This window comes from Nicotiana sylvestris, chromosome 8 (assembly GCF_000393655.2).
Source record: "Nicotiana sylvestris chromosome 8, ASM39365v2, whole genome shotgun sequence".
In the NCBI taxonomy this organism is placed as follows: Eukaryota; Viridiplantae; Streptophyta; class Magnoliopsida; order Solanales; family Solanaceae; genus Nicotiana; species Nicotiana sylvestris.
Genome location: NC_091064.1, coordinates 4,582,459 through 4,609,747, shown reverse-complemented (window position 1 = coordinate 4,609,747; position 27,289 = coordinate 4,582,459). Strand labels below are relative to the sequence as shown.

General features: G+C 39.1%; 1 protein-coding gene across 1 annotated transcript; it reads left to right on the top strand.

Moving 5' to 3' along the window:
* The first annotated feature begins 18,582 nt into the window (after nucleotides 1–18,582).
* LOC104233126 (putative F-box/kelch-repeat protein At1g15680) lies at nucleotides 18,583–19,971 on the top strand. Its single transcript, XM_009786452.1, has one exon. The coding sequence runs from the start codon at nucleotides 18,583–18,585 to the stop codon at nucleotides 19,969–19,971; it is 1,389 nt and encodes a 462-aa protein (XP_009784754.1).
* The last annotated feature ends 7,318 nt before the right edge of the window (nucleotides 19,972–27,289 follow it).

Here is a 27,289-nt window from a genome sequence, read left to right as displayed (position 1 = left end):
GGTCGAGAAGGAGTGTTTGGCCTATTTGGCTTATGTTCGTGATTCTAGTGTGGAGGTCCCTTCTATTGATTTTGTACCCATTGTTCGGGAGTTTCCTGAGGTTTTTCCTTCAGACCTGCCGGGTATGCCGCCCGACAGGCATATCAACTTTTGCATTGATTTGACTCCAGGCACCCCGCCCATTTCTATCCCGTCGTATCGTATGCCCCCGCCGAAGTTGAAAGAGTTAAAAAAACAGTTGCAGGATTTGCTTGAGAAGGGTTTCATTAGACCCAGCGTTTTGTCTTGGGGTGCGCCGGTGTTGTTTGTGAAGAAAAAGGATGGGTTGATGAGAATGTACATTGATTACCGGCAATTGAACAAGGTTACGATCAAGAATAAGTATACACTGCAGAGGATTGATGATTTGTTCGATCAGCTTCAGGGTGCCAAGGTATTTTCAAAGATTGACTTGAGATCTGGCTACCATCAGTTAAGGATTAGGGCATCTGACGTCCCTAAAATAGCTTTCCGCACTCGGTACGGGCATTATGAGTTATTGGTTATGTCATTCGGGTTGACCAATGCCCCAACAATGTTTATGGAGTTGATGGACTGAGTGTTCAGGCCTTATTTGGACTTGTTCGTGATAGTCTTTATTGATGATATCCTGATATATTCCCGCAGCCAGGAGGAGCACGAGCAACACCTCAAAGTGGTTCTTCAGACTCTGAAGGATAGTCAGTTATATGCTAAGTTCTCGAAGTGTGAGTTCTGGTTGAGTTCGGTGGCATTCCTGGGTCACGTTTTATCAGCAGAGGGTATTCAGGTTGATCCAAAGAAGATTGAGACAGTCAAGGACTGGCCTAGACCAGCATCAGCTACAGAGATTCGGAGTTTCTTGGGATTGGCAGGCTACTATCGTCGGTTCGTGGAGGGGTTCTCGTCTATTGCAGCCCCGATGACCAGGTTGACCCAGAAGGGTGCCCAGTTCAGATGGTCGGACGAGTGTGAGGCGAGCTTTCAGAGTCTCAAGACAACCCTCACTACGGTGCCGGTGTTAGTTTTGCCCACAGGTTCAGGGCCTTACACCATTTATTGTGATGTATCTCGCATTGGACTTGGTGCAGTGTTAATGAATGATGGCAAGGTCATTGCCTATGCTTCGAGGCAGTTGAAGGTTCATGAGAAGAACTATCCAGTGCATGATTTGGAGTTGGCAGCCATTGTCCATGCATTGAAGATTTGGAGGCACTATCTATATGGAATGGCATGTGAGGTGTTCACGGATCATAAGAGTCTTCAATATTTGTTCAAGCAAAAGGAGTTGAATTTGAGGCAGAGGAGGTGGTTGGAGTTGTTGAAAGATTATGACACCACTATCCTATATCACCTAGGGAATGCCAACGTGGTGGCCGATGCTTTGAGTAGAAAGTCAGCCAGTATGGGCAGTCTTGCTTATATTCCGGTCGGTGAAAGGCCGCTTGCTTTGGATGTTCAGGCTTTGGCCAATCGATTTGTGAGGTTGGATATTTCTGAGCCTAGTCGAGTTTTAGCTTGCACGGTCGCTCGTTCTTCGTTATTGGAGCGTATCTGTGATCGGCAGTTTGACGATCCCCATTTGTGTGTCCTTAGAGACACAGTGCAGTATGGGGGTGCCAAGCAGGTTACCTTAGGTGATGATGGAGTTCTGAGATTGCAAGGTCGAGTTTGTGTGCCTAATGTGGATGGGCTTCGAAAGTTGATTTTAGAGGAGGCCCACAGTTCCCAGTACTCTATCCATCCGGGAGCCGCGAAGATGTATCAGGATTTGCGACAATATTATTGGTGGCGTAGAATGAAGAAGGATATCGTTGCCTATGTGGCTCGGTGTTTGAATTGTCAGCAGGTTAAGTATGAGCATCAGAGGCCTGGTGGTTTATTTCAGAGGATTGAGCTTCCCGAGTGGAAGTGGGAGAGAATCACTATGGACTTCGTTACTGGACTTCCGTTGATCCGGAAGAAGTTTGATGCAGTTTGGGTCATTGTTGATAGGCTGACCAAGTCAGCGCATTTCATTCCTATGGCAGTCTCTTACTCGTCCGAGATGTTAGCTGAGATCTATATTCGGGAGATTGTTCGTCTTCATGGTGTGCAAATATCTATCATTTCGGACCGAGGTACGCAGTTCACCTCGCGTTTTTGGAGAGCAGTTCAGCGAAGGTTAGGCACCCAGGTTGAGTTGAGTACATCATTTCATCCTCAGACGGATGGACAGTCCGAGCGGACTATTCAGATATTGAAGGATATGCTCAGAGCTTGTGTTATTGACTTTGGAGGTTCGTGGGATCAGTTCTTGCCTTTAGCAGAGTTTTCCTACAATAACACCTACCAGTCAAGTATCCAGATGGCTCCTTACGAGGCTCTATATGGTAGGCGGTGTCGATCTCCGATTGGATGGTTTGAGCCGGGAGAGGCTCGGTTGTTGGGTACAGATTTGGTTCAAGAGTCCTTGGATAAGGTCAGGATCATTCATGATAGGCTTCGTACATCTCAGTCCAGGCAAAAGAGCTATGCAGATCGTAAGGTTCGAGATGTGGCTTTTATGGTTGGTGAGCGGGCATTGCTCCGAGTGTCGCCTACGAAGGGCGTGATGAGATCGGGAATAAGGGCAAGCTTAGCCATAGGTTCATTGGTCCATTTGAGATCATTGATCGAGTGGGAGAGGTGGCTTATAGACTGGCATTGCTGCCTAGCTTATCAGTCGTGCATCCAGTGTTTCATGTGTCCATGCTTCGGAAATATCACGGTGATCCATCCCACGTGTTAGATTTCAGCACTGTCCAGTTGGACAAGGATTTGTCATATGAGGATGAGCCGGTGGCTATTCTAGACCGACAGGTTCGCCAGCTGAGGTTGAAGAGTTTTCCTTCGATTCGTGTTCAGTGGAGAGGTCAGCCTCCTGAGGCATTGACCTGGGAGTCCGAGTTCGATATACGGGACCGTTATCCTCATCTTTTCCCCGACTCAGGTACTTCCTTCTTCTGTCCGTTCGAGGACGAACGATTATTTTAGAGGTGGAGAATGTGAAGACCCAAAGGGGGTCATCACCTGTTTCTAATTGAAATTTGTCTCTGAGGCCCTGAAAACCTCATTTAGAGTTGCCTCGATTTGTGTGCGTAGTCCGGGCGCGTAGCCGGAAAGTTTAAACGTGAAATCTTGTGAAAATTTCTAAGTTTTTACCTCGAAATGAATAAGTTTGACTTCGGTCAACATTTTAGGTAAACAGACCCGGACCCGTGATTTGACGATCTCGAAGGGTCAGTAGGAAAATATGGGACTCGGGCGTATGCCCGGAATCGAATTCCGAGGTCCCCAGCCCGAGTTATGAATTTTTAAGTGAAATTGTTCTCTGAAAATGTTTAAAGAAAAGTGAAATGAAAACTGATGTGAAAGTAATGATATCGGACCCGTATTTTGGTTCCGGCGCCCGGTACAGGTTTTATATATGTTTTGAATCACTCCTGTAAAGTTTGGTCAAAAACGGATGTCGTTTGACGTGATCCGGACCCAAATTGGGAAAAATGATGTTTAAAAGGAAACCTGAGAAATTTCATGGATCGTGAGGCTCAATTCGATGTTCATGACATTATATTGGTGATGTGATCACACGAATATATTCGTAGGGTGTTTTGAGGTAGTGTGCATGCTTGGTTTAGAGTTTCGAGGGCTCGGTGAGTTTCTAGTAGGTTCCGGGATGTTTTAAGCTTAAAAAGATCAGATGTTGCAGGTTCAGAAAAATATTGCAGACCTCTGAACCCTTTGGCGCGGCCCGCGAGGAAACGCGTGCGGCCGCGGTCACTTTTGCGCGGTCCGCGGTGGGTGCTGTGCGGCCGCGGTCGGCCTTGCGGGGTCCGCACGGGGCATAGATCCGCAGGCCTTCAGGAAGCCTGTGCGGCCGCGTTCCTTCTTGCGCGGTCCGCGGTGGGGACTTCGGAGGGGTATAAATACACGTGAATTTCAGTTATTTTACACTTTTCAAAACCCCAAAACATAAGAGGCGATTTTTCAAACAACTTTTCTTCTCCAAAATGATTAGTAAGTGATTTCTAACTTATTTTCTTCACTTCTTAACATCTTTTAACATGATTTCAACTTCAAATCAAAGATTTTCATGGGGAAATTGGGTGATTTGGGTAGAACCTAGGTTTCTCAAAAAAATTGGGGATTTGGACCTCTATTTGAGGTCCGAATTCAAAATAAACCATATATTTGAATTTGTGGGGGAATGGGTAATCGGGTTTTGGTCCGAACCTCAGGTTTCGACCACGTGGGCCCGGGGGTCATTTTTGACTTTTGGGTAAGACTTTTGAAAACTCATTTTCATGCATTGGGGTTGATTCATTTAGCATTTATTAATGTGATTAAGTAACTTATGACTAGATTCGAGCGGATTGGTGGTGAAATCAAGGGGTAAAGCTATAATTGAGACTTGAGTGGTGTTCAAGGCACCGAGGTAAGTGTTTGGTTTAACCCTAACTTGAGGGATTAGAAGTTGGGTCATATTTGCTACTTGCTTCTTGTTGAGTACGACGTATAGGTATGGCGACGAGTATCTATGCGTTGGTGTCAAGCATGACCGTGGGTCTTAACTTGAAAATTGTTGTGTTTTTGAATGACACCGTGTATACTTTAATTAATGATCCTATATGATTAAGTATTTCCATTAATTTAACTAAGTACTAGTAAAGTGAGATTGGTTATAGCTGATTCTCCCTTGCCGGGATGACTATTTCGATATCCTTGTTCCCTTACCGGGAAGTTATTATATTACCTATGTTCCCTTGCCGGAATTTCTTGTGATTATGTGGTTAATTGAAATGGGAGCGGGTGGTATGCCTACCACAAGATATTATGAAATGGGAGCGGGTGGTACGCCTACCACAAGATATTATGAAATGGGAGCGGGTGGTACGCCTACCACAAGATATTATGAAATGGGAGCGGGTGGTACGCCTACCACAAGATATTATGAAATGGGAGCGGGTGGTACGCCTACCATGACATAGAATGAAATGGGAGCGGGTGGTACGCCTACCACGAGATATGAGAAATGGGATCGGGTTGCACGCCTGCAACAAGAGGAAACTGAAAGTGAAAGTTGCTTTATTTTCTTCATTTGTGATAGAAGTTATAGTGCTAGCTTCCTTATTATTCTGTGTTATTCCTTTTACTGCTATCCCCGAAGCATGTTCCCCTTCCCCAGCTTTAAATGCTTATTACTTGTTTACTTTTCCGCCATATATTATATAATTGTATAGGTTTATCTGGAGTCTGGTCCTAGCCTTGTCACTACCTCGTCGGGGTTAGGCCAGACACTTACCAGCACATGGGGCCGGTTGTGCTGATACTACGCTCTGTGCTCTTTTGCATATATCCAGGTTTTGGACAGCAGCAGTAGCGCGGGAGCCAGCCTTCAGTTCAGTGAGACACTGAGGTAGCCTTGCAGACGTTCGCAGGCCCGGCGTCTCCTCTATCTTTTATTTCCGTCTGTTATCTCATATATTCGAGACAAACAGTTTATATTTTCTTTCAAACGGTTGTATTTAGCACTCTTAGAAGCTCGTGAGTAATGTGACACCAGTTCTTGGGTAGGGGCATATGTTGATTCTCGCTTTATTGTTCAGTTTTTCTTTAAATTTAAGTCTTCCGTATATTTATTTAATTCTGTTGCTTTCATGCTATCGCCGATAATTGTTAAAAGAAGTAATTGTTAACGATGTAAGTAGTTAAGGATTGGCTTGCCTAGCTCTCATTAGTAGGTGCCATCACGAATCCCGAGGGTAGAAAATCCGGATCGTGACATTTTTGTTCAGATTTATCTTTTATATGAAAAATGGCTAAATTTGATTACTTTTAAAACGATGGCTATTTTCAAATACCACTGACAAATTTGGCTATTTTGAATTTATCCCCAATTAAGTGTTATTATACATAGGCAAAGTTAATATATATAGGTTCGAAATCTTAATCTTTCGAAGTTATAGAGATTTTAAATAAATGCTTTATATATATATATATATATATTTAATGAATTTCTTAAGACAGATAAACTATTTAAACTAAAACTACTAATGCCGAACCCGTAAGCATACTCTAGCTCTGCACCTCTAAAAATTATTCTATGATTCTATCCACTCCAATTATAACTGACACTCTTTCAATTTTGGAATGCTCCAAAAATATTAATGACCATTTTATTATTATATAACTTTAAAAAAAGTTCAATTTATTAAACTATCTACTATGATTATGGCGTGAGGTTTGCTCTTTTTTCAACCACAATTTTAATCTTTTAATCCATTTCACTAGCATATCGGGTATAATCACTTTTAGCCTATATCAAAAATTATTTATATTTGATAATTAAAAAAGTATATAAAATCTGTATAATTTTACATATAACATATATATATATATATATATATATATATATATATATATATATATATATATATATATATATATATATATAGATATATTATTTTTATAACGGTTATATAGTATCATTTTTCGTATTAAAATTCACATTCAGCCAAATACCATCAAATAAATTAAAACGGATAAAATATCTTCTTTAATTAAAGAAAGGCAAGCATAATATTACCTACATAATTGGTTTACCAGCTGCATTAATGATTAATGTAGATGAAGAATTAATGTACCTGAAATTAGTTTTTATAATTAAGTTGACTACTAATTGAAGACACTAGAATTCAACTTTAATATGAAAAAGGACGTTATTTCTCAAGACCAACTAATTATCGTTTTAGTTGACAAGGAAAAAAAGTCAAGAAGCTTGAAAATAAGTCTTTTGGACTTTTTGACCAATTCTAATTCTTATCACTAAAGTAAAATAATATTTGCTCTCTTTTATTTTATTTTACGTATATATTCTTGTTTGATTCATTTTAAATTTTTTCGTTATTGATATGTTCGTAAAGAATGAGATATCATGAATTTCCTCACACCCCAAGAATGAGATATTGTTAAAATCGTTTGATTGTTGATAATTTATGCTTAAATTTTTTAGTTCAAATACCGATTTAGTGATGTACTTTAAATAGCGTTAAACTCTTTGTTTGACTTTAGAAAGTGTTGAAGAAGACAAAATGGATCTTTTTAATTTGGTGTTATTTGACTAAATTGTTTATTGGGGATTGTTTATATTGATATTTGGAAGTTTTATTTCAAATTTGAGATCATTTGAAGCTGAACACTTTAATAGAAATTAAAGTTGTAAATTCGAAGAATACTTTGTTAAAACAACACACAAAAAATTATGCCAATCGAGCAGACTTCGATGAGTAACTTAAAAAATATAGTATAAACTCTACCAATCCGGCAGAGAAATCTTGAACATCGAAATCATGTCAATTGGTAAACTTTGATGAGCATCTTAATATATGTGTAGAGTAAAATATAACATAAACTCTAATAATCCGGTAGAGAAATACCTGACCACGAATTCATGCCAACCCGGTAGACTTTGATGAGCATCTTAACATATATGTAGAGTAAAATATAACATAAACTCTACCAATCTAGTAGAGAAATCCCAGAACAGTGAAATCATGCCAACGTGATAGACTTTGAGGAGCAACCTAACAAATAAGTAGAATAAATATAGCATAAACTCTACTATCTGCTAGAAAAACGTTGATCAACAATAACTAAGTGCTGGTTCTGATAATATATATACCCCTCAACTTTCGGATATTGTCTACATTTAACCTCTGTTATACTAACAGGCTAAATTTATCCCTACCGTTATACTATCCGGTCAATTTAGCCATACCATCAATAAACTTCGGATTACTTAACAGATCTGGGGGTAATTTTTAAAAGTTTATTGATGGTAGAGGTAAATTTGGCCCGATAGTACTCCCTCCATTTCAAATTAGATGAGGTACTTTCCTTTTTAGTCCGTTCCAAAATAAATGACATATTTCTAAATTTGGAAATAATTCAAATAATAATTCAACTTTAAATTCTATATTTTACCCATTTACCCTTAATGAGAAGCTTTTATAACCACACAAATGTTATGACCCAACAAAACTTTTACCCCTTAAGCTTTTAAGACCACAAGTTTCAAAAGTCTTTTTTTTTCTTAAACTCCATGCCAAGTCAAATGACATCATCTAAATTGAAACGAAAGGAGTATAATGGTACGGGTAAATTTGGCTGGATAGTATAATGAAGGTTAAATGGAGTCCGAAATCTAAATGCCAATATTTTGGACTCAAAATACCTTTCTACTATATTAAAAAAAAGATACTTTTCTATATATAATGTGGTATTATACCGCGATATAGTTTAACGATGTTTCTGCCGTTAAAATATAGCGCGATATAATAACACGTTATATATAGCACTGTATAATACCACGTTATAAATAGCGCGGTATTATAACGCGTTATAAATAGCTCGGTATTATAACGCGCTATACCTATTAAATAATAACCCCTTCTTCTTCCCCACGACAGAGACAGAAGCTTCTCCCCCCCCCATTTTTTAAAACGTAATAGCGGTCCCCCCCTCTTTTTCTCCAAAAACAATTCGAGTGGACCACACCCGTCACACAAAAAGATAGCATTGTAGGTCCCGCATCCAAAAAGATAGTATTGTAGGTCCCGCATCCAACCCAAGCCCTCTGTTATTGTAATTTCCTCGTTTTGGGCTCAAATTTTTAATTTTTCGACTTTTCTAGAAACATAAATCGAGGTATTCTGATTTAGTTTATGTCGAAACTCGTATAATAATGCACATTAGTTGTCTTGAATGTGTGTCCATATTTTTTTGTGTTTTGTTTGCGATTAAATTAGTATGTTATTTTTATCCGGATTAAGATATTAGTGTTTTAAAAAAATATTTAAAATTGAGAAATAATTCTATTATTGTTTTATATGTAATTTCGTGAATGTTATGTTATTAAAATATATTTGTTGTTTTTATTTTGTTTAGATTATTTATTTAAAGACTAGTGCCCTTATAGCGTAGTAAAATATAGAGTCTTTTAGCGTAGTAAAATATAGAGCCTTTTAGCGTAGTAAAATATAGAGCCTTTTAGCGTAGTAAAATATAGAGACTTTTAGCATAGAATCTTTGTAGTTTAAGTATCTACTATATTGATAGATCAAAGACAAACTTTGTCCAATTACAATTTTACAAAAATTAATTATTTAATTTATAAAACAAACACACAAAATTATGAAAAATATTGAAATTAACACACATAAGAATTCAGGAAAGCGTGGTGCTACTGGGCCTCAAATATCGAACCTGAAACCCATAGATATATGCGATGTCCAATTAAAAATTAATTATTTAATTAATAAAACAAACAAACAGAATTATAAAAAATATTAAAATTAACACACATAAGAACTCAGGAAAGCGTGGTGCTAATGGGCCTCAAATATCGAGCCTGGAACCCATAGATATATACGATGTCCCATTAAAAATTAATTATTTAATTTATAAAACAAACACACAGAATTATGAAAAATATTGAAATTGACACATATAAGAATTCAGGATAGCTTGGTGGTACTGGACCACAAATATCGAGCCTGGAACCAATAAGTATATACTCTGTCCCATTAAAAATTAATTATTTAATTTATAAAACACACAAAATTATGAAAAGTATTGAAATTGACACACATAAGAATTCAGGATAGCTTGGTGCTACCGGACCTCAAATATCGAGACTGGAACCCATAGGTATATACTATGTCCAATTAAAAATTAATTATTTAATTTATAAAACGCACAAAATTATGAAAAATATTGAAATTGACACACATAAGAATTCAGGATAGCTTGGTGCTAGTGAGCCTCAAATATCGAGCATGGAACCCATAGATATATACTCTGTCCAATTAAAAATTAATTATTTAATTTATAAAACGCACAAAATTATGAAAAATATTGAAATTAACACACATAAGAATTCAGGATAGCTTGGTGCTACTGGGCCTCAAATATCGAGGCTGGAACCCATAGATATATACATTATCTAATTAAAAATTAATTATTTAATTTATAAAACAAACACACAAAATTATAAAAAATATTGAAATTGATACACATAAGAATTCAGGATAGCTTGGTGCTACTGGGACTCAAATATCGAGTCTGGAACCCATAGATATATACTCTGTCCAATTAATAATTAAATATTAATTATTTACAAAACAAACACACAATTAATATTGTTTAATTTACAATAGACGACATGGACGTGCCGCCTGTGCATCCTGGACCTTTCTCGGATGAGCTATTAGTGTTACAGGGCGATCATAGGTCCGCCTACGTATGGGAGGGAGAGCTACTGGAGCAGACTCTCCACGCCAGGAGAGTGGATGACTTGTGGGACTTTATGAGGGGCAGAGTTTCCATCCCCGTGTAGTCCAGCGCCTGAAGGATACCGGCTTCTATAGGATATTTGAGATTGGGCGGTTGCAGCTCGACTGGTCTCTGATCACGGCCTTGATAGAGCGGTGGCGGCCGGAGACGCACACTTTCCATTTGCCCATTGGCGAGGCCACCATCACGCTGCAGGATGTTGAGGTTTTATATGGGCTGCCTGCTGATGGACTGGCCGTTGCACTGCCTCAGTAAATGAAATCTATATCGCATGAGCAGTATTGGGACTTGCTGCAGCAGTTCACTGGTTTCAGGCCACAGGCTGAGACTGCAGCTTCAGGGGCCAGTCGCATGGCTTTGACAACTATTAGACAGCATCTGCAGATATTGCACCCCGACATCACCGGCGAGCCAGATGATCTACATATTCACCGGTACACGAGGTTGGTGTTGCTCCTTCTTTTTGGGGGTGTCTTGTTCCCGAACACTTCGGGAAATCTTGTGAGTTTGCGATTTCTACATTATCTTCAGCAGCTAGATGATTTACCCCAGTACAGCTGGGGTGATGTCGTTCTCACTTACCTGTACAGGAATATGTGCCGGTCAAGCATGGGAAACCAGAGCGACGTATGTGGTTTTCTACCGCTTCTACAGGTGACAACATATTCGAATACTATGTTCATTACTTCCAATTCTATCTAGTCAAAAAATTTCTTAAATTTTACGTCAACCTTGTATGTTAGGTTTGGCCCTGGGAGCGGTTCCTGCCGTTGCAACCACCTCTACCACTATTACCTCCGGATGTACAGCCTCTGTTTCTCCCTCTAGCTACGAGGTGAGTTCTCCGGCGTGGAAATTACGAGCCATTGATGCTCATCATAATCTCCCCCTAGTCAGGGATATGTTAGATATGTTGGAGGGCACACATGTAAATGTGTAACTAAACTTACTTGTTATAAATTCACTTGTGTTGCGCATACTCACTTTTATGTTATTATTTGATAGTTCATCTGGACGCCATACAACGACGACTTGATAGATGGCCTGCCCGATTATTGCTCGGCCGGCCGACTAATTTGGAGCACTTCCATCCCGCTGATGTGCCTCGATATTGTGGAGCATCATGCCACAGAGCGGGTACTTCGCCAGTTTGGCCGTCCGCAGACTATACCGAGGGGGCCTACATGGGAGGCTACACATTATCGGTGGGATAGTCGTTCGAGGGCGGACGACACATTTATGGCATGGCTAAAGGCGCAGGTCCATACTTAGGAGGGGCGAGAGGACCTCATTCCGCCCCCACCGTCACAAATCCAGGCGGCGACTATTCAGATGTATATGTCATGGTACGGCCACATTACCCAACTTTTTATCGGGGACCCCATTCATCAAGTTGGCGGTCGGTACACACCATACGTCGGGAGGCACGAGGCACTGGTATGTTATTTGGTATTCTTACTTATAACTGTGATATAGCATTTTATAATTAATATTTGAAATATTGTGCAAGCTATTGGTCATCATTTATTCTACCAGTTGGGACTGCAGATGCAGCAGCATGTCGGCGATCCTACAGCCGCTGAGTATGGTCGGCATATGACAGAGTTGGCTCTCCAGACACTGCAGCGAGCCAGACTGGGCGAGCACTTAGATCACGACCCTGATTATGGGGAGCCAGAGAACCACCAGTGGGGTAGGCCTGTCGCACTCCCGAGGGGACGGGGACGAGGCAAGGCTGTCCCACGAGGCGGGGGTGCCCCACGAGGCAGGGGTGCCCTACGGGGTCATGGGGGCCAGTGAGGAGCTGGTCCCCAGCAAGGGGACGTTGAGGCACCTGATGAGGATCTTGGAGCTGATCTGCCGGGTTACATCCCTCAGCAAGACGAGCCTCCCAGCAGGATGCCGTCGTACAGCCTTCAGCTGGAGCTGCCAGCATCACAGGTGACCCCGTCAGATCCATTGTTGATCACGGGCACGAGCTTCACCGCAGATATAGAGCAGTGTTTTTCAGGCCCATCGAGCGCAGCAGAGGATCAGCCGACCCTAAACGTGGATGGTGGGCGCAGGTTGAGTTTTGGCCCATCATCGTCGGATGCGGCGGATCTATCACAGGCGCAGGTATGCTTGTATTACAATTAAATTTTAATTTGTTTTTTTTCTCAATGATTTACCATAAATTAATCTTTATTTTCTTATTAAGGCTTTATCCCAGCCCGTCACGGAGGCCACTTTATGCGATGATGAGGACACCACGGATGCTTATATTCAGGAACCCGACGAAACCATGGTAAGAAAATATTTTTGACTTAACACGTACATTACTAATATACATTTTTATATACTGAGCTTACTTATTGTTTTGTAGGTTGTTGATGGACCAACGACCCCTTCTACCTACCCTGCCAGCCCAACTAACGATCATCCTACAGCGCATCCTCATATAAAGAGGCGGCGTGATGAGGATGATCTTGATAGTGTATCCGGGCATAAGGGGATACGCTTCAGACCAACGGCTGCATTGAAGCACAAAGGATGTGGGACTCATTGATTTTCTTTTTCTTTTTTGTATTTTATGTACACTATGTAAATATTATTTTATGTAAATAATAATAACAGCTTTTTATGCTTACATAATATGCGCATTATGTTGCTATTACCCCGTTTCTTCTTTATTTTAATAGTATAACATAAACACAAACATCGAAACTTAACATAACTTAAATTCAGTACAACTAATGAAAACACATGAACGGAAAACATAAAGATACACTACTACGCTCAACACGTACATGTCATTGTTTAGTCACGACCGCCTAGTATTCTCTGCTCCAACCACTTAAATTTGTCTTCCAGCTTATTTTTTTCTTCTTCTACCTCTTTGAATTCTCCTTCAACTCCGCAACTTCTAGTTTGGATTGTCGTTCTCTTTTCCACTGCTTCAAACACAAACAATGAAGATACTACAACTTTTCTTTGTAGTATTCCTGCTGACAGGGTTCATCAATCCATACCTCAAAATTGCAAACAGGTTCTTCGGGAACCCTATAAAACTTGTTCATACATGCCCAGTAGCGGCGTCCAGCTTCACCATCATACCAACAGTCTTGCATCATGTATTTTTTGCCGCACTCGCACCTTGGAACATAAAGGGGTTCAGACATTTGTTAAAGTGTAAAGAAAAACCTTGCTTTTATGGAAAATTTTGCTATTGGTTATTGTTAAGTGCAGAAAATAACTAGAATGCACCCTTTATTTATAAACAAGACAACACACAAAATGTAGTATTGTACCACGCTATACATATTCACTTTTTCTGAAACGAAACAGCTTTTTCGCAGTCGGTCAGCTTTTCAGACCGACAAGACAACACACAAAACGGAGTATTGTACCGTGCTATACATATATCACTTTTTCTGAAATGAAGTAGCTTTTTGGCAGTCGGTCAGCTTTTCATACCGACAAGACAACACACAAAATGTAGTATTGTACCGCGCTATACATATTCACTTTTTCTGAAATGAAACAACTTTTTCGTAGTTGGTCAGCTTTTCAGACTGACAAGACAACACACAAAATGTAGTATTGTACCGCGCTATACATATTCACTTTTTCTAAAACGAAACAGTTTTTTCGCAGTCGGTCAGCTTTTCATACCAACAAGACAACACACAAAATGTAGTATTGTACCGCGCTATACATATTGACTTTTTCTGAAACGAAACATTTTTGTCTTGATTTATCCCTTTATTATCTTTTATTTTCAGGTATGTTGCTTTAGTTATGGTTGTTGTGCTTTTATCTCTTCGAATATTATGTTATAAAATTTCAATCTTTATATTGGTCTTCTTTACTAACACCAATAAGTTGAATGTTGGAACTATCATATCATCATCCCAATTCAAAAGGTCATGTTAAAAAATAAGATGTAACAAGACAGTGGAATATAATTTTATTTGATAGATATTGCAACATAAACAAGTACAGACACTTATTACAAAAAATATTACGAAAAATAAAACACTAGGTGTATCCTTGATAGTTGGGTACATTAGACGAACTTGCACCAGGAGCTGGATTACCACCGCCACCCAGACCAGTTGAAGGACATTTATGACGAGCGTGTCCTGTTTGCGAGCATATGCCACATTTACGCGCATAAACAGTATCACCAACATCCATTTGGTTTCGTATACGCGTTCTCTTTTGCACTTGCAGCTTGCACAAATAGTCCTTGTTACACAGCATTTTAAATGGTTCCGGCAGCCAATAATGCTCAGCACCCAATGGCTGCAACTACCCACTATATGTGTTTACGTATGCAACAACACTGTATTGCCTATATACATAGTTGGTTGCCCCTAAACCAACTTGTTGAAAGCACTTCATGGCATGTGCGCACGGCATGTGGTAGATAGTCCATTTCCCACATGAACACAACCTGCTGACTTCATTCACGGTTTGTAGATTATTCCCTCGGTTTCCGCGAATTGCGAACTTCAAAAATACCCCGGTCGTGATCATATTGTAAAAATGAATGCCAATGTGCTCGCCTCCTCTATTTCTCAAATCTTCTCATCGGTAATGGAATAAATTGAACATCATTGTCCATCAATTCCGATGTAGCTCTATGCCTTTCAACAAACCTCTTCGTAATTTGTTTGAATGTCATCCGGACCATGGCAGTGACAGGCAATCCGCGTGCAGACTTCAATAAGCCGTTGAGTGACTCCGACACATTTATAGTCAGGGCTCCCCATCGTCTGCCACCATTAGCATGTAATGTCCACTTGTGAAGCTCATGTCCCATCAGCCAATTATAGGCTCTTTCGTCTAACTGCTGGATCGCTTCCATGCGCCTCACGAATTTGCACTGCTGGTGCTTAGTTGCAGCCATCCACATTAAATCATGCAAGGCCTTGTCGGGATATTTCTTCTGGAAATTGGCTTTCAGATACCTCACACAGTAACAGTGGTATGCATATGGTTCCTGACATTCAGGCAAATGCCTTACAAAGCTTGAAATATCACTATGTCGATAAGATATTAGACAAATACCTGAACGCTGTTTGACAACGTGCTGCTTCAAGTGGTTCAAAAAAAGTGTCCACGTCTCTTCGCTTTCATTGGCACAAATGAAAAAAACTAGTGGAAATATTTGTCAGTTGGCATCTACTGCAACTGCGATCAAAAGCTTAATATCATACTTTCTATAGACATGAGTACCGTCTATGGAAATGACCGGACGACAATGCACAAAACCATCAATTGTTGGTTTAAATGACAAGAACACATAGTTGAAAATATATTTCGGGCATCCTAGACTCCACAAATGCCTCCATTCAACAACAGACACGGGGTTAAAGTGTTTCAGTGCGGCTGGGTAGAGATGAAAATGACTTATCCCAATCACCATAAATAATTTCAAGTGCACGTTTGCGCCTGATATATGCCTTTCTTTTTGGTTATAGTACACCTATATTCCTGGTGGAGGGATGCAATACACTCTTTGATCTTGTACCTAATGGACACTTCCAAGTATGGAATCAAGACAAGAGAAATCAAGTCTACATCTAAGTTGAAGTGATTATGATTAAATGGGTCTGTTTCACATCTGTGGGTGCCAATATATTTACCCATTTTCCACAACCCTGTTTCCTTCTTGATCGCACGCAACATCCAGTTAGAACCCATAAACTGTCTATGGCATACAGCCTTGTATACCTCCGGAGTTGACTCTTTTACCGTCATCTCACGACACTCTCTTACGTTGTATATTTTTACAGCCCTGGTTAAGCGAGCTTTATCGGGAAAATACATACCATTTTCCAGCACCGTTGGTCTAGACTCATCCTACGTTGCTGACCGAAATTCGTCAGCATCCCTTGTGAGGACATCCACATCCGGCATACTTGGCAAATTATCAAGGTAGGGAATATTCCGCTCATGAAACGGCACGTGGAACTCGTACACTCTTGGTCTAACGGGAGGTGGGGGAACATGATCCCTCGTCGGCTCAGGTTCAACATTCACTTCCTCCTCATCATCACCCTCGTCGGAGAAGGATGTTCCATCTCTAGACTCATCGGCATTGTTGTCATAATCACTATTATCTTCCCGACTCTGCGCATCTGTCAGATCACGAGTAAATACGTCGTCTACGGGCAACTGATTGAGGTTAGGACCATCAAGTTGCTCGTTTTCACTGCAGAAAAAGAACAAAATGATAAGCTACTCAAATTGATAAATATTTTACATATAGCTATATCACTTCACTTACAAGTCGTACTGCGTTGACATTCTATGATGCACATTTTCCTGTTGGTGATGACTCCCGGATGGACCACCGTGATCCAACACGCCAGAACTACGCATATTCCAACTGGGCGTGGGGTCATAACTTGTAAAATTCATATCTGGATGGTATCCCCTGTGAAAAATATGAGTGTTAATACAAATTCAATTCAACAAAAAATAAACATCGTAATAGAAAGGAAAATTGAAGTTTACCAGTCGTCTTGTGGATTATGTAAAGTAGGAGAGAAATTATTTCCTCACTCCTCGTTCGCCCGCAGAGATAAGTTAAGATCCGGCCAAACTCTTTCAGTTGGAACATGTTGGGTTAAAATTGCTCCAGAATAACCACCCGATGATTGGGGCTTATCCCTGCTTTGCGCAATCTCATTATTGCTAACGTCTTCAGCCTTGACGTACATTTTCAATAATTTTATTACAATAAATTTCCTGTATTCATCGCGAATCCACAAAAAATCTCTAAGAGTTTCATCATCTTCGATGTTAAACTTAGAATAATAAGCAAACCCTTGTGGAGTCACAAAATACGGAAATCTACCGGTTACTTTAAGGTTCACCGAACGTTTCCTCACACTCATTTTTTTACGTAACAATGATACCAATTTATCGTACTCCATTGTAAGCGGCAATTTAACATGATACTATGGAGATGAACTATACCTCACAGAGTTATTCTCTATTACAACTGCATTCCTCCCTTTCTCCAGCACAACCTCACCCCCCCCAATACAATGAAACCCTTATTTTTGGCTCTTCAGACATTATAAAAAATGTTTGATGACAAGAAGAAAAGTTTGAACGGAAGTTAGAATATTTTTTGAATGGATTTTCATAAAATCCTAACTCCTTTAAATAAGGCAATGTCAAGCCTAGGGTGCTGAATTTTTTGATGTATAGCGAGGTATTACACCGCGCTATACCCATTTGAATTATTGTTATGTCAGTTAATCGCAGGAGAGTTATTGGTGGGCCCACAAACATGTATAGCACGGTATAATATCGCGCTATATATATTTGAATTACAGTTATGTCAGTTAAATGCAGGAGACTAATTGTTGGGCCCAAAAACAGGTATAGCGCGTTATAATATAGCGCTATATATAACGCGGTATTATACTGCACTATATATAACGCGTTATTATACCGCATTATACTTTAACGGCAGAAACACTGTTAAACTATAGCGCGGTATAATACCGCGTTATATATAGAAAAGTATCTATTTTTTTAATACAGTAAACGGTATTTTGAGTCCAAAATATTGACATTTAGGTTCGGACTCAGATTAAATGTGGACAATATCCGAAAGTAAAGAGGTATATTTGGCCTTTTCCCTTTTTCAAATACTGCCAACTTTAAAAAAATTGGCTAAGAAAAGATCAGCCGCTTACGGCGCGGCCATCCCCTGCCAATCCCCAATAAATTTTGGAGACCAGATCTTTCTTTAAAAATAAAACATAAAAAATCCGTTCCATCACCAAATCAAAAAGTGTTTTTTTTTTTAAATAATCAAGAGTTCATTACCCAATATACACTCCATTTATTTTTTTTATAACTACTCTCTATTTTTTTATGTAGTATTTTTATTTGGTTGTTATTAAAAAAATGGTATACCAGTATACCAGAAAAGACTAAGAAAATGGAGTCAGTATCAAATTGCAGGAATGGGCGAATCCACGAGGTGAGAAAATCTGTCTTATGAATTTTGCTAGTCATTTTTAGTCTGCTTGACTTTAAGCCATATTTACATACATTCTCAAGCTATAAATATGTAAAATCTTAAGTCCTCTAAATCTAAGCTCATTTCTTCTTTATTTCTTGACTCCCTCAAGATTTGTCTACTCAATTCTTTATTCTCCAAATTTAAGCTTTAAAAAAATGGAACTTTATGTTCATAACATAAAGGGAGAAAAATTTGACAACCCCATTGAAGGGAAATTTACAAAACCTAAATTAAAGATTTTTTTCAAGAATGAATACCTTCCTAATTGGTTCTTGGAAGAAATTTTCTTAAGATTGCCTGTAAAATGTGTTTTTAGGTACAAATGTGTTTCAAAACAATGGCTTTCTTTAATTTCTGCACCTTCTTTTGTATCTCTTTATATTTCTAGAGCTTCTTTGTTGCCCCAACAAACACCTATTTGGACCATTCTTGCTAACACTTTGAGTGTTAATAATGGTGTTAACTATTTTGCTCAGTCATACTTGCCTGATTTGTTGTCTGATAATCGGTTACATCCGAGATTCTGTACTATTCATTTTCCTTATGTTGGTTGTCCTGAAGATGAAAGATATGCTATTGTAGCAGTCAGTGATGGGCTAGTTTTGTATGATCGAGGTGGAAGTGATTATCGCATTTACAATGCTATTACAGGGGATTGTATTGCGCTTCCTCCACCTTCGATGAGTTTTGAGCGTGTTAGTACTGGTTTTATAACGGAATCTGAAGGGGGGTCTCTGAGAAGTTTTAAAGTGGTGAGATTTGATTGTCAGTTTGGCGAGTCGTATATACTCAAGTTTGAGATATTCTTGTCTGAGACTGGAAGTTGGAGAAGTATTGTTTTTCATAATGATGTACCAATTGAAGTTGTGTCCCTCAGGAGGCCTGTTTCTTTGAATGGGAACCTACATTGGATTGATCGTCGCCTTGGTATTATGGCGTTCGATCCGTCCAATGACTTGAATCAATGTCGCGTAATTGAACTTCATGATGATATTGATAAGCAATGTAATGATGCTAGAAATAATGGAAGTCCTACTTTGTGTGATGTTCATCAGGGTCGCTTGAGGTATATCGAGGTGTCTCTTGTTCCCTCATATCCCTTTGGATTTTCAGGCTTTTCTGTTTGGGTTCTTGACGATTATGACTCTTCAAATTGGAGTCTGCAACACAGGGTGAAGATCCGTGACATCGTGTTTGATGATATTTCAATGAGCAAAGCGTTAACTGGGCTCATTCCTACTCCAATCGCCTTCCATCCGCTTGATGCCAACATCTTATACCTTGGTTTCGGGGATGCTGTTGTTTCATATAACATGAAGACATTGAAGTTGGATGTCGTTGCTGTAACAGCGGCTCAACAAAATTCGTGGCCTAAAGCCGGTACTGTACCGGCTTCACCGTTCAGTCGACTCTGCCTTGGTGATCCAGATGATGTTCCAGTTATGATTCAAAGATTATTGCCTTGTTGGTCATCAGCATTCTTGTTCATGCTTCCTGCATGGCCAATTTCTCTTCCTATTGATTACAAAGGACTGAAGAAGTAATGTTGTGCTTAAATTAGTATTAATTAAAAAGTAGTAAGCAATAAAGTAAATGCTGATGATTCTGTGTATTAGTGAAATTAATATGGAGCTGCTTGTTCATGTCATTTACTTTAAAAACATTTTCCTGTACTAATCACTTTTGTAGCGGTCCCCGAACTCAGCGCATAACGGGAACTTAATATACCGGACTGTTTTATGTTTTAATAAAGTCAGTTACAATTAATTAATAAGTAAATAAAGTGGTTCGTGGAGCACATATATATATATATATATATATATATATATATATATATATATATATATATATAAGGCTGATGCATGGCTGTTTGGCGTATACGTAATCTGTGAAAGCAACTTTAGTGTTATTAAACATTTAAATCAAGCTGGCATTTTAGAATTTATGTTATCCGAATATCACATAAAATAAAACGGGGAAGTGCTTTATTTAATTAAATAAAGTCGGCATACTGTTTTTATAATATTTATCATACTGGATAATAATGGGGCTAAAGATTTTATGTACCACAAATTGTTTTTTTAATAATTAGATTGATTAATAATTGAAAACACTAAAATTCAACTCTAAATGAAAGTGACATTATTTGTTGTTATCGAAAAGGAATAAAAAAGTACTCCTATATGAAAATAAGTTTGTGGCCCCTCCCCTTAACCAGAGATTTCAAGTTCGAGTCCTGGGTATGGAAAAATTCTTGGTAGGGAGCGCTTCTCCTCGAATAGGGCCTATGCGACGCGAATCCGGATATAGTCGGGCTCCAATGCGGGTACCGAACACCGGGTGGAAAACCAAAAAAAAAGTTTGTGGCCCCTCAATAGATGAACGCCAATTGTCCAATTTTATTTTCTAAAATAACTTAAAACGCCATCTTTGACCAAAAATAGACACTGTCATATTAAAATGCTTAATAAAGTAGTGTTGAAAAGTTGGTTTCATTAATGATACACAAATAAAATAAGTATTAAAGTGTGTTGTAAAGTTAGTTTGATTGATAAATTTCACGTAAAGTTTAAACTGTAAGTAGATTAAATGAATTCTTAGAAAAGTAAGTAGTCTTTATATTTGACTCTTTCTTAAAATATATCGTACTAAAGAAATATTTGTCATATTTTTAGTAATGTTTCAAAATTATTTTAAGAACACCCAATGGAATAGATTGCGTGTTGTATGTATTCGCAAATAATGTAATTAAATAGTTTTGTATTTTTGTTATTGGACAACTAGTCATGTGTCTGTGATTGTTTTTTCAAGGGGAAAGTAAATGAAAGTCTTTTCTACTCATAAAAGACTTCCAAAATCACACAAACCGATAGTTAACAAATGAAAGTCTTTTCTGTTATTTTCATTTGAATTACTCGCCCACTTACAAATAAGTTATTGCTTCTCCGGAGTCAATCTGGCTAATCTTCAAAACTAAATCAGAACAACATGCAAACTTCCCCACGACCCAGAACCTCGAAAGGGAATCGTTGCCTCTAATGGTAATAACAGCCCCACTACCACCAGACCACCTTCCCACTTCTTGGATGAAAATGGCATTGTAGAGAGCAACCTTTCCACCGACCCTCTCATAGGGTCTTTGCTAATCACTGTCGTAATCCAGAACCCTCATTACTTAGCCAAGATAGTCACTGCATGCTTCAATTATGCAATGTTGAACTATGGGCATCAACTGTGACTAGCAACCTTGGTACAAGCCTAGGTAACACCCAGCCAACAAACAATGACACCAAACCAATTGAGTGCCCTGATGGATCAGATCAGCAACTCCCTACTTTTCTTCCCCCTAGTAACACCAGGGAAGGAGATTGTAAGCCCATTATTCTCCCAATGGAGCAGCATGGACCACGACCCCACCATAAAGGGAAACCCTGATGGCAGGATCAGAAAAAGTCCACGAGCACCTCCAAGCCTCCAACACAGAGCTAGAGGCACTGATTGTAAAGCTGGGAGTGCCAAAACAAAGGCAATCTCCTACAACAAGAGGAGTTAATAGAGTTTAGAGGGCCTGGGTGAGAAATGCTTATCGCATAGAGCATGAAACTGTGCGGGATGAGCCTAAGGTTAGCCTCAAATCCAAACTCAGGAGACTTAGCTGTAAGACTAAGCCCAGTTCTGATACAGGAAGACAAACAGGTCATCTCTGTACAAGTGAACTTGGAGGCCAATCCTGTGAAAGGGAAGGCGAAATGCCTGAAAAGGAAGTCCCCACCACACTCCAAGTTGTTAATGAATTTCATCATTTGGAATGATAGGGGTGCCAATAGTAGTGAGTTTAGGAGGCATTACGCTGAGATGGTCAAAATGCACAAGCCTGCAATGCTAGTCCTCCTAGAAACTAGGATGACTGAGCATAAGAACCGGATTCATGAACTGGGATTCTCTGGGAAAATCCAAAGCCCAGCTATTGGCCTATTTGGGGACATAGTCATCATGTGGAAAGATGATCTACTCAAAATTGATGAAGTCTCTGCCACATCTCATGGCATTAATGTCATAGTCAAGGTAATCCCCTCTTCCAACTCTTGGCTTTTCATTGTTGTTTATGCTAGCAACACTTATGCACTTAGGAGAAACCACTGACAGAAGCTCAGAACTATCCATGATACCTAACAGGGGAGTTGGCTAGTAGGGGGAGGACTTCAATGAAGTCCTGAGAGCTAGAGACAAGTATGGGGGGATTACATCTTTGCTCCTAGGGCTAATCTCTTCTGGCAATGCATAAATCAATGTAAGCTGATTGATCTTGGTTTCAAAGGTAGCAAATTTACCTGAACTAACATGAAATATAGAAATAGGAGTCACTTAATCCTGGAAATACTAGACAGGTGATTTATTAATGAGGATTGGATCCAAAAATTCCCTTCTAGTACAATTAGCCCCCTTCCTAGAACTCACTCTAATCACTTGCCCTATGCTTATAAATCTTTGGTTCAGGCCCAGCAGTCTCTTTAAACCATTTAGATTTGAGCCCATATGGTGCAGCCATCCCTCCCTCACCAGTGTGGTGCACCAGGCCTATGAGGGTAAGTGTAACCTACTTGAGGGAACTACCAAATTCCAAGACCAAGTTACTACTTGGTATAAGATAGTTTTTGGTAACATCTTCCATAAAAAGAAACATCTACTAGCTAGGCTTGGAGGTCTCCAAAAATCCAATGTCTATCCCTTCAGCCCTTACTTTTAGCATCTAGAGTGCCAACTTCTAGAAGACTATTCACCTATTCTGAGAAGTGAAGAGGAATTCTGAAAAACTAAGTCTAGGATAAACTGCTTATGGAGGGAGATGCTAACACAAAGTTCTTGCACACCCCCGCTCCCAACATGAGAAGAAGGAACATGTTTCTGGGACTCCAAAATGAGGCAGGGGATTGGATAGATGACCATAAGGGAATTGAAGATATCATATTCCAGTTCTACTCATTCATATTCAACACTAACCATCAATCTTCTACCAAGGGTAGGGATACTACCGTTTATGACTCTCACACCCTTTCACATAGGGAACAGAACATTTTTAGTGCTCCCCTAAGGAATAGTGAAATAAAGATTGTTTTATTCTCATTCAAACCTTCCAAAGTCCTTGGGCTTGATGCCCTACACCCAATATTCTACCAAAAGTACTGGAATATCCTTGAGGGTAAGAAAACATGCTTTTGTAAGCAGGTCTTCCACACCCTTGAAATGAACCTTGAGGTTAACACTACCCATATGTGCCTAATCTCTAAATGTGCAAATGCTATTGTGCTGAAGAACTTCAAACCTATTGGCCTATATACAATGTACAAATTGATCACTAAAATCATTGTTAACAGAGTTAAGCCTATACTTCCCTCTATCATAAGCCCTAGCCAAGCTAGCTTCCTGTCTAACAGGAGGGCCTGTGATAATGCTATTATTGTGCAAGAATACATTAGTCACTTTAAGAAAATAAAAGGCAGAAATGCCAACAAGATCCTAAAGATTGACCTGGAGAAGGCATTTGATAGGTTAGAATTGTCCTTCATCAGGGACACACTGCTTTTCTTTGGTTTCCCTAGCAACACCACAAAGCTGATTATGTCCTCCATTTTCACCAGTTCTATCTTTGTGCTTGTCAATAGGAGCAGGACTGAGTATTTTAAGCCTAGTAGGGGCATCAGACAAGGAGACTCTATCTTCCTACATCTTCATCATTTTTTATGGAGAGACTACCCGGAAGCATTGATGCAAAAATGCATAATGGGAATTGGTTCCCCAACCAATTTCAGTCAAACAGGGCTAAAAATCTCCCATCTCTTCTTTACAGATGACCTCACTCTCTTTGCTAGAGCATACACCAAGAACTGCAATACCATAATAGAAACTCTCTGGGAGCATAAATGTAAGTCTAGCCAAAAGGTAAATAATATCATGTCCAAAGTTATCTTCTCCACAAACTGCCAGCAAGAGGAAGTTAGACTAGCCAGGATATTGACCATTAAACCCAGTCTCTCTTTTGGTAAGTACATAGCCTTTCCCGTCTTCCACAAAAGACCCACCAATAGAGACTATCAGTTTATCATTGATAGTATGCAGTCTAAGCTGGCAGGCTGGAAAACCCATTTCCTGAATATGGCTGGGAGAACTATACTAGCTAAATCCTCTCTTGGGTGCATCTCTAGCCATGTCATGCAATACATTAAGCTCCCAGCTCAGGTGTCCAACCAAATTAACATAATTCAGAGGAATATCATTCGGGGTATCATTGCAGCTAAAAGGAAAATGCACCTAGTTGGATGGAAAACTATGACAAAGCCTCGGGATGAGGGTGGTTTGGGAGTTCAAACAGCTGAAAACAGAAACATTGCCACCCACACTGGCCTGGCCTGAAGGATGTACAACAATACCAATGCCCTCTGAGCCGGGGTTCTGTTCCACAAGCACTGTACTAGTAGGAACCCTTCTAGGCACATTGCCTCTAGGACTTGGCAAAATATCAAAAATGGTTGGTATATTTGTAGTAAGGCTACTAGGTGGGTAGTACATAAGGGGGATAGAATTAACCTTTATAGTGACAGATGGATCCCTGGTATGGAGACTCTTAGGAGCATTATCAATGGTCCACTCAAAATGGGAGAGGAGAGTTTGAATGTAGGCTCATGCTACAATGAAGGTCATTGGGACATTAGTAATATCTCCTTTGACCTTCCTGAGAAGGTAGTTATTATTATCAATTCTATCTTTATTAATCCTAATTCTGGGAATCTGGATAGGATGGTAAATTGATAGTGGCCTTTTCTCAATAAAAATTGCATATACCCGCATTAGAAGTCTGAATAATCATCAGAATCATAACTCTGGGAAATACTTCAACTGGTGTTGGGGCCAAAAACTTCCAAACAAGATAAAATACTTTCTTTGGTTAGTAACCCATGCTAGGCTCCCTACAACTCAATAAATTCACTCGATGGGTATGAATCTTAACCCCATGTGCTTCTTCTGTAACAAGGAAGAAGAAACTATTGAACACATACTCTCCAGATGTGGCAATGCTAACCAATGTTTCCAGAAGTTAGCTGAGCAATGCCATTCTAACCTCTGCATCCTAAACCTTATAATTAGCCAAACAAACTGGGTGCACACTCTTAACAAGGTAAAGCACCAACCCTTTAATGACATACTCAAATGGGGGCACTTAATCCCTTTCTGCCTTGGCAAATTTGGATAACCATGAACATTAACAGCTTCAACTAGGGGTGTTCATGGTTCGGTTTGGATCGGTTTTTTCCTAAAAAGAAACCAAACCAAGTAAGTCGATTTGTCAAATATTAGAACCAAACCAAACCAATTAAGTCGGTTTTATCTCGATTCGGTTTATGTTGGGTTTTGTCGGTTATTTACCGATTTTTTCTTAAATATAAGACATACACTACCAAACACATATTCCGGCGACTACATTTTCAATGTAACACTATCAAATCAATTGCCCTTTGAAAAATCGATTATTTACTAAGATATAATGATGATAATTGAATCAAATAGTGATGAATAATTTAAGGACTCAATTAAAAAAATATTTTTTTAACATGAAATGGATTCTTACACTTAACAAAAGAAAATTACTAATCAAAATAGAATGTAAAGGTAAAGAACTGTACTAAAAGTGCAAACGATTAACATTCACCATAAAAAATTTGAAACTTTGTATAAAAATATACATATATATAGGTATAATAATAAATTTGAAATAGTTACTCCTATAGTCGGTTTGGTTCAGTTTTTCCGGTTATTTTGTGATTAAAATCAAAACCAAACCAAATTTGATCGATTTTTAAAATTCAAAGTCAAAACCAAACCAAACCAAACCAAAAAGTATCGATTTTTTTGGTCGGTTTGGTTTGGTTTTCGGTTTGGTTCGATTTTTCGGGTTTTTATGAACACCCCTAGCTTCAACTATATGAAGGATCATGTCCCCTTTAGAGTGGCCATTAACAAGGCTGCAGAATTCATGCACATAGCAATAGGAGGGAAAGAGCCCAGACACAGTACTGTTGTCTCTATTAAATGACAGCCCCCCAGGGAAGGGTTGTTACAAGCTAAACATTGATGGTGTTACCATCAAAAAGATACCACATGGGGAATAGGAGCAATAATTAGAAACAACAATGGGGATTATGTAACAGGGTACATGGGGAAAATTAAGTGCACAAATACCCTCCATTATGAGCTAACAGCTTTCTTGGAGGGCCTAAAAATGGCAATATCAAACAATCTAGTGCCCTTAGAGGCCACTGTGGACTCGACAGAGGTAATATAATGCATAAACAATGGTCATATGATATATGATTCCCTGATCTGTGAATGCAGCTCTCTCCTAGCAGCGTTGGGTCATCCACCAGTAAATCACACATTCAGAGAGGGAAATAGGGTGGCAGACAAGTTGGCAACAGAGGCAGGGAAGCAGGAATCAACTTTTTGGTAGTTCTTCCGATGTTTGTCAATGAAGTACTATGGGCAGACACCCTTGGAACTATTTTTGAAAGAAACGTTAAAAGTTGTAATATTGTAAATGTATCTTTGCACTACTCACTGTTTGGTACGATGTGCTTAACTCCTCAACAGCCCAATGTAAGAACAATCTTAACTTAGTATTATAAATATAGTATCCTTTTGACCAAAAAAAAACTAAAGTTCATTATGTCTAACTCGATAGCTTGCAGCTAAAATTAAGATATTTAACTTTTGGGGTTATGCAATAATTTTTTTTATTATATCCACTTTTCGTGTGCATATGCTGATTTTGTAGAATTTCTTTAACAGATTTCGATTGGTTTGAAATTT

Bases quoted from the DNA above. Each gene is read 5' to 3' on its own strand.
- LOC104233126 (XM_009786452.1), top strand. From the start codon at position 18,583: ATGGAACTTTATGTTCATAACATAAAGGGAGAAAAATTTGACAACCCC.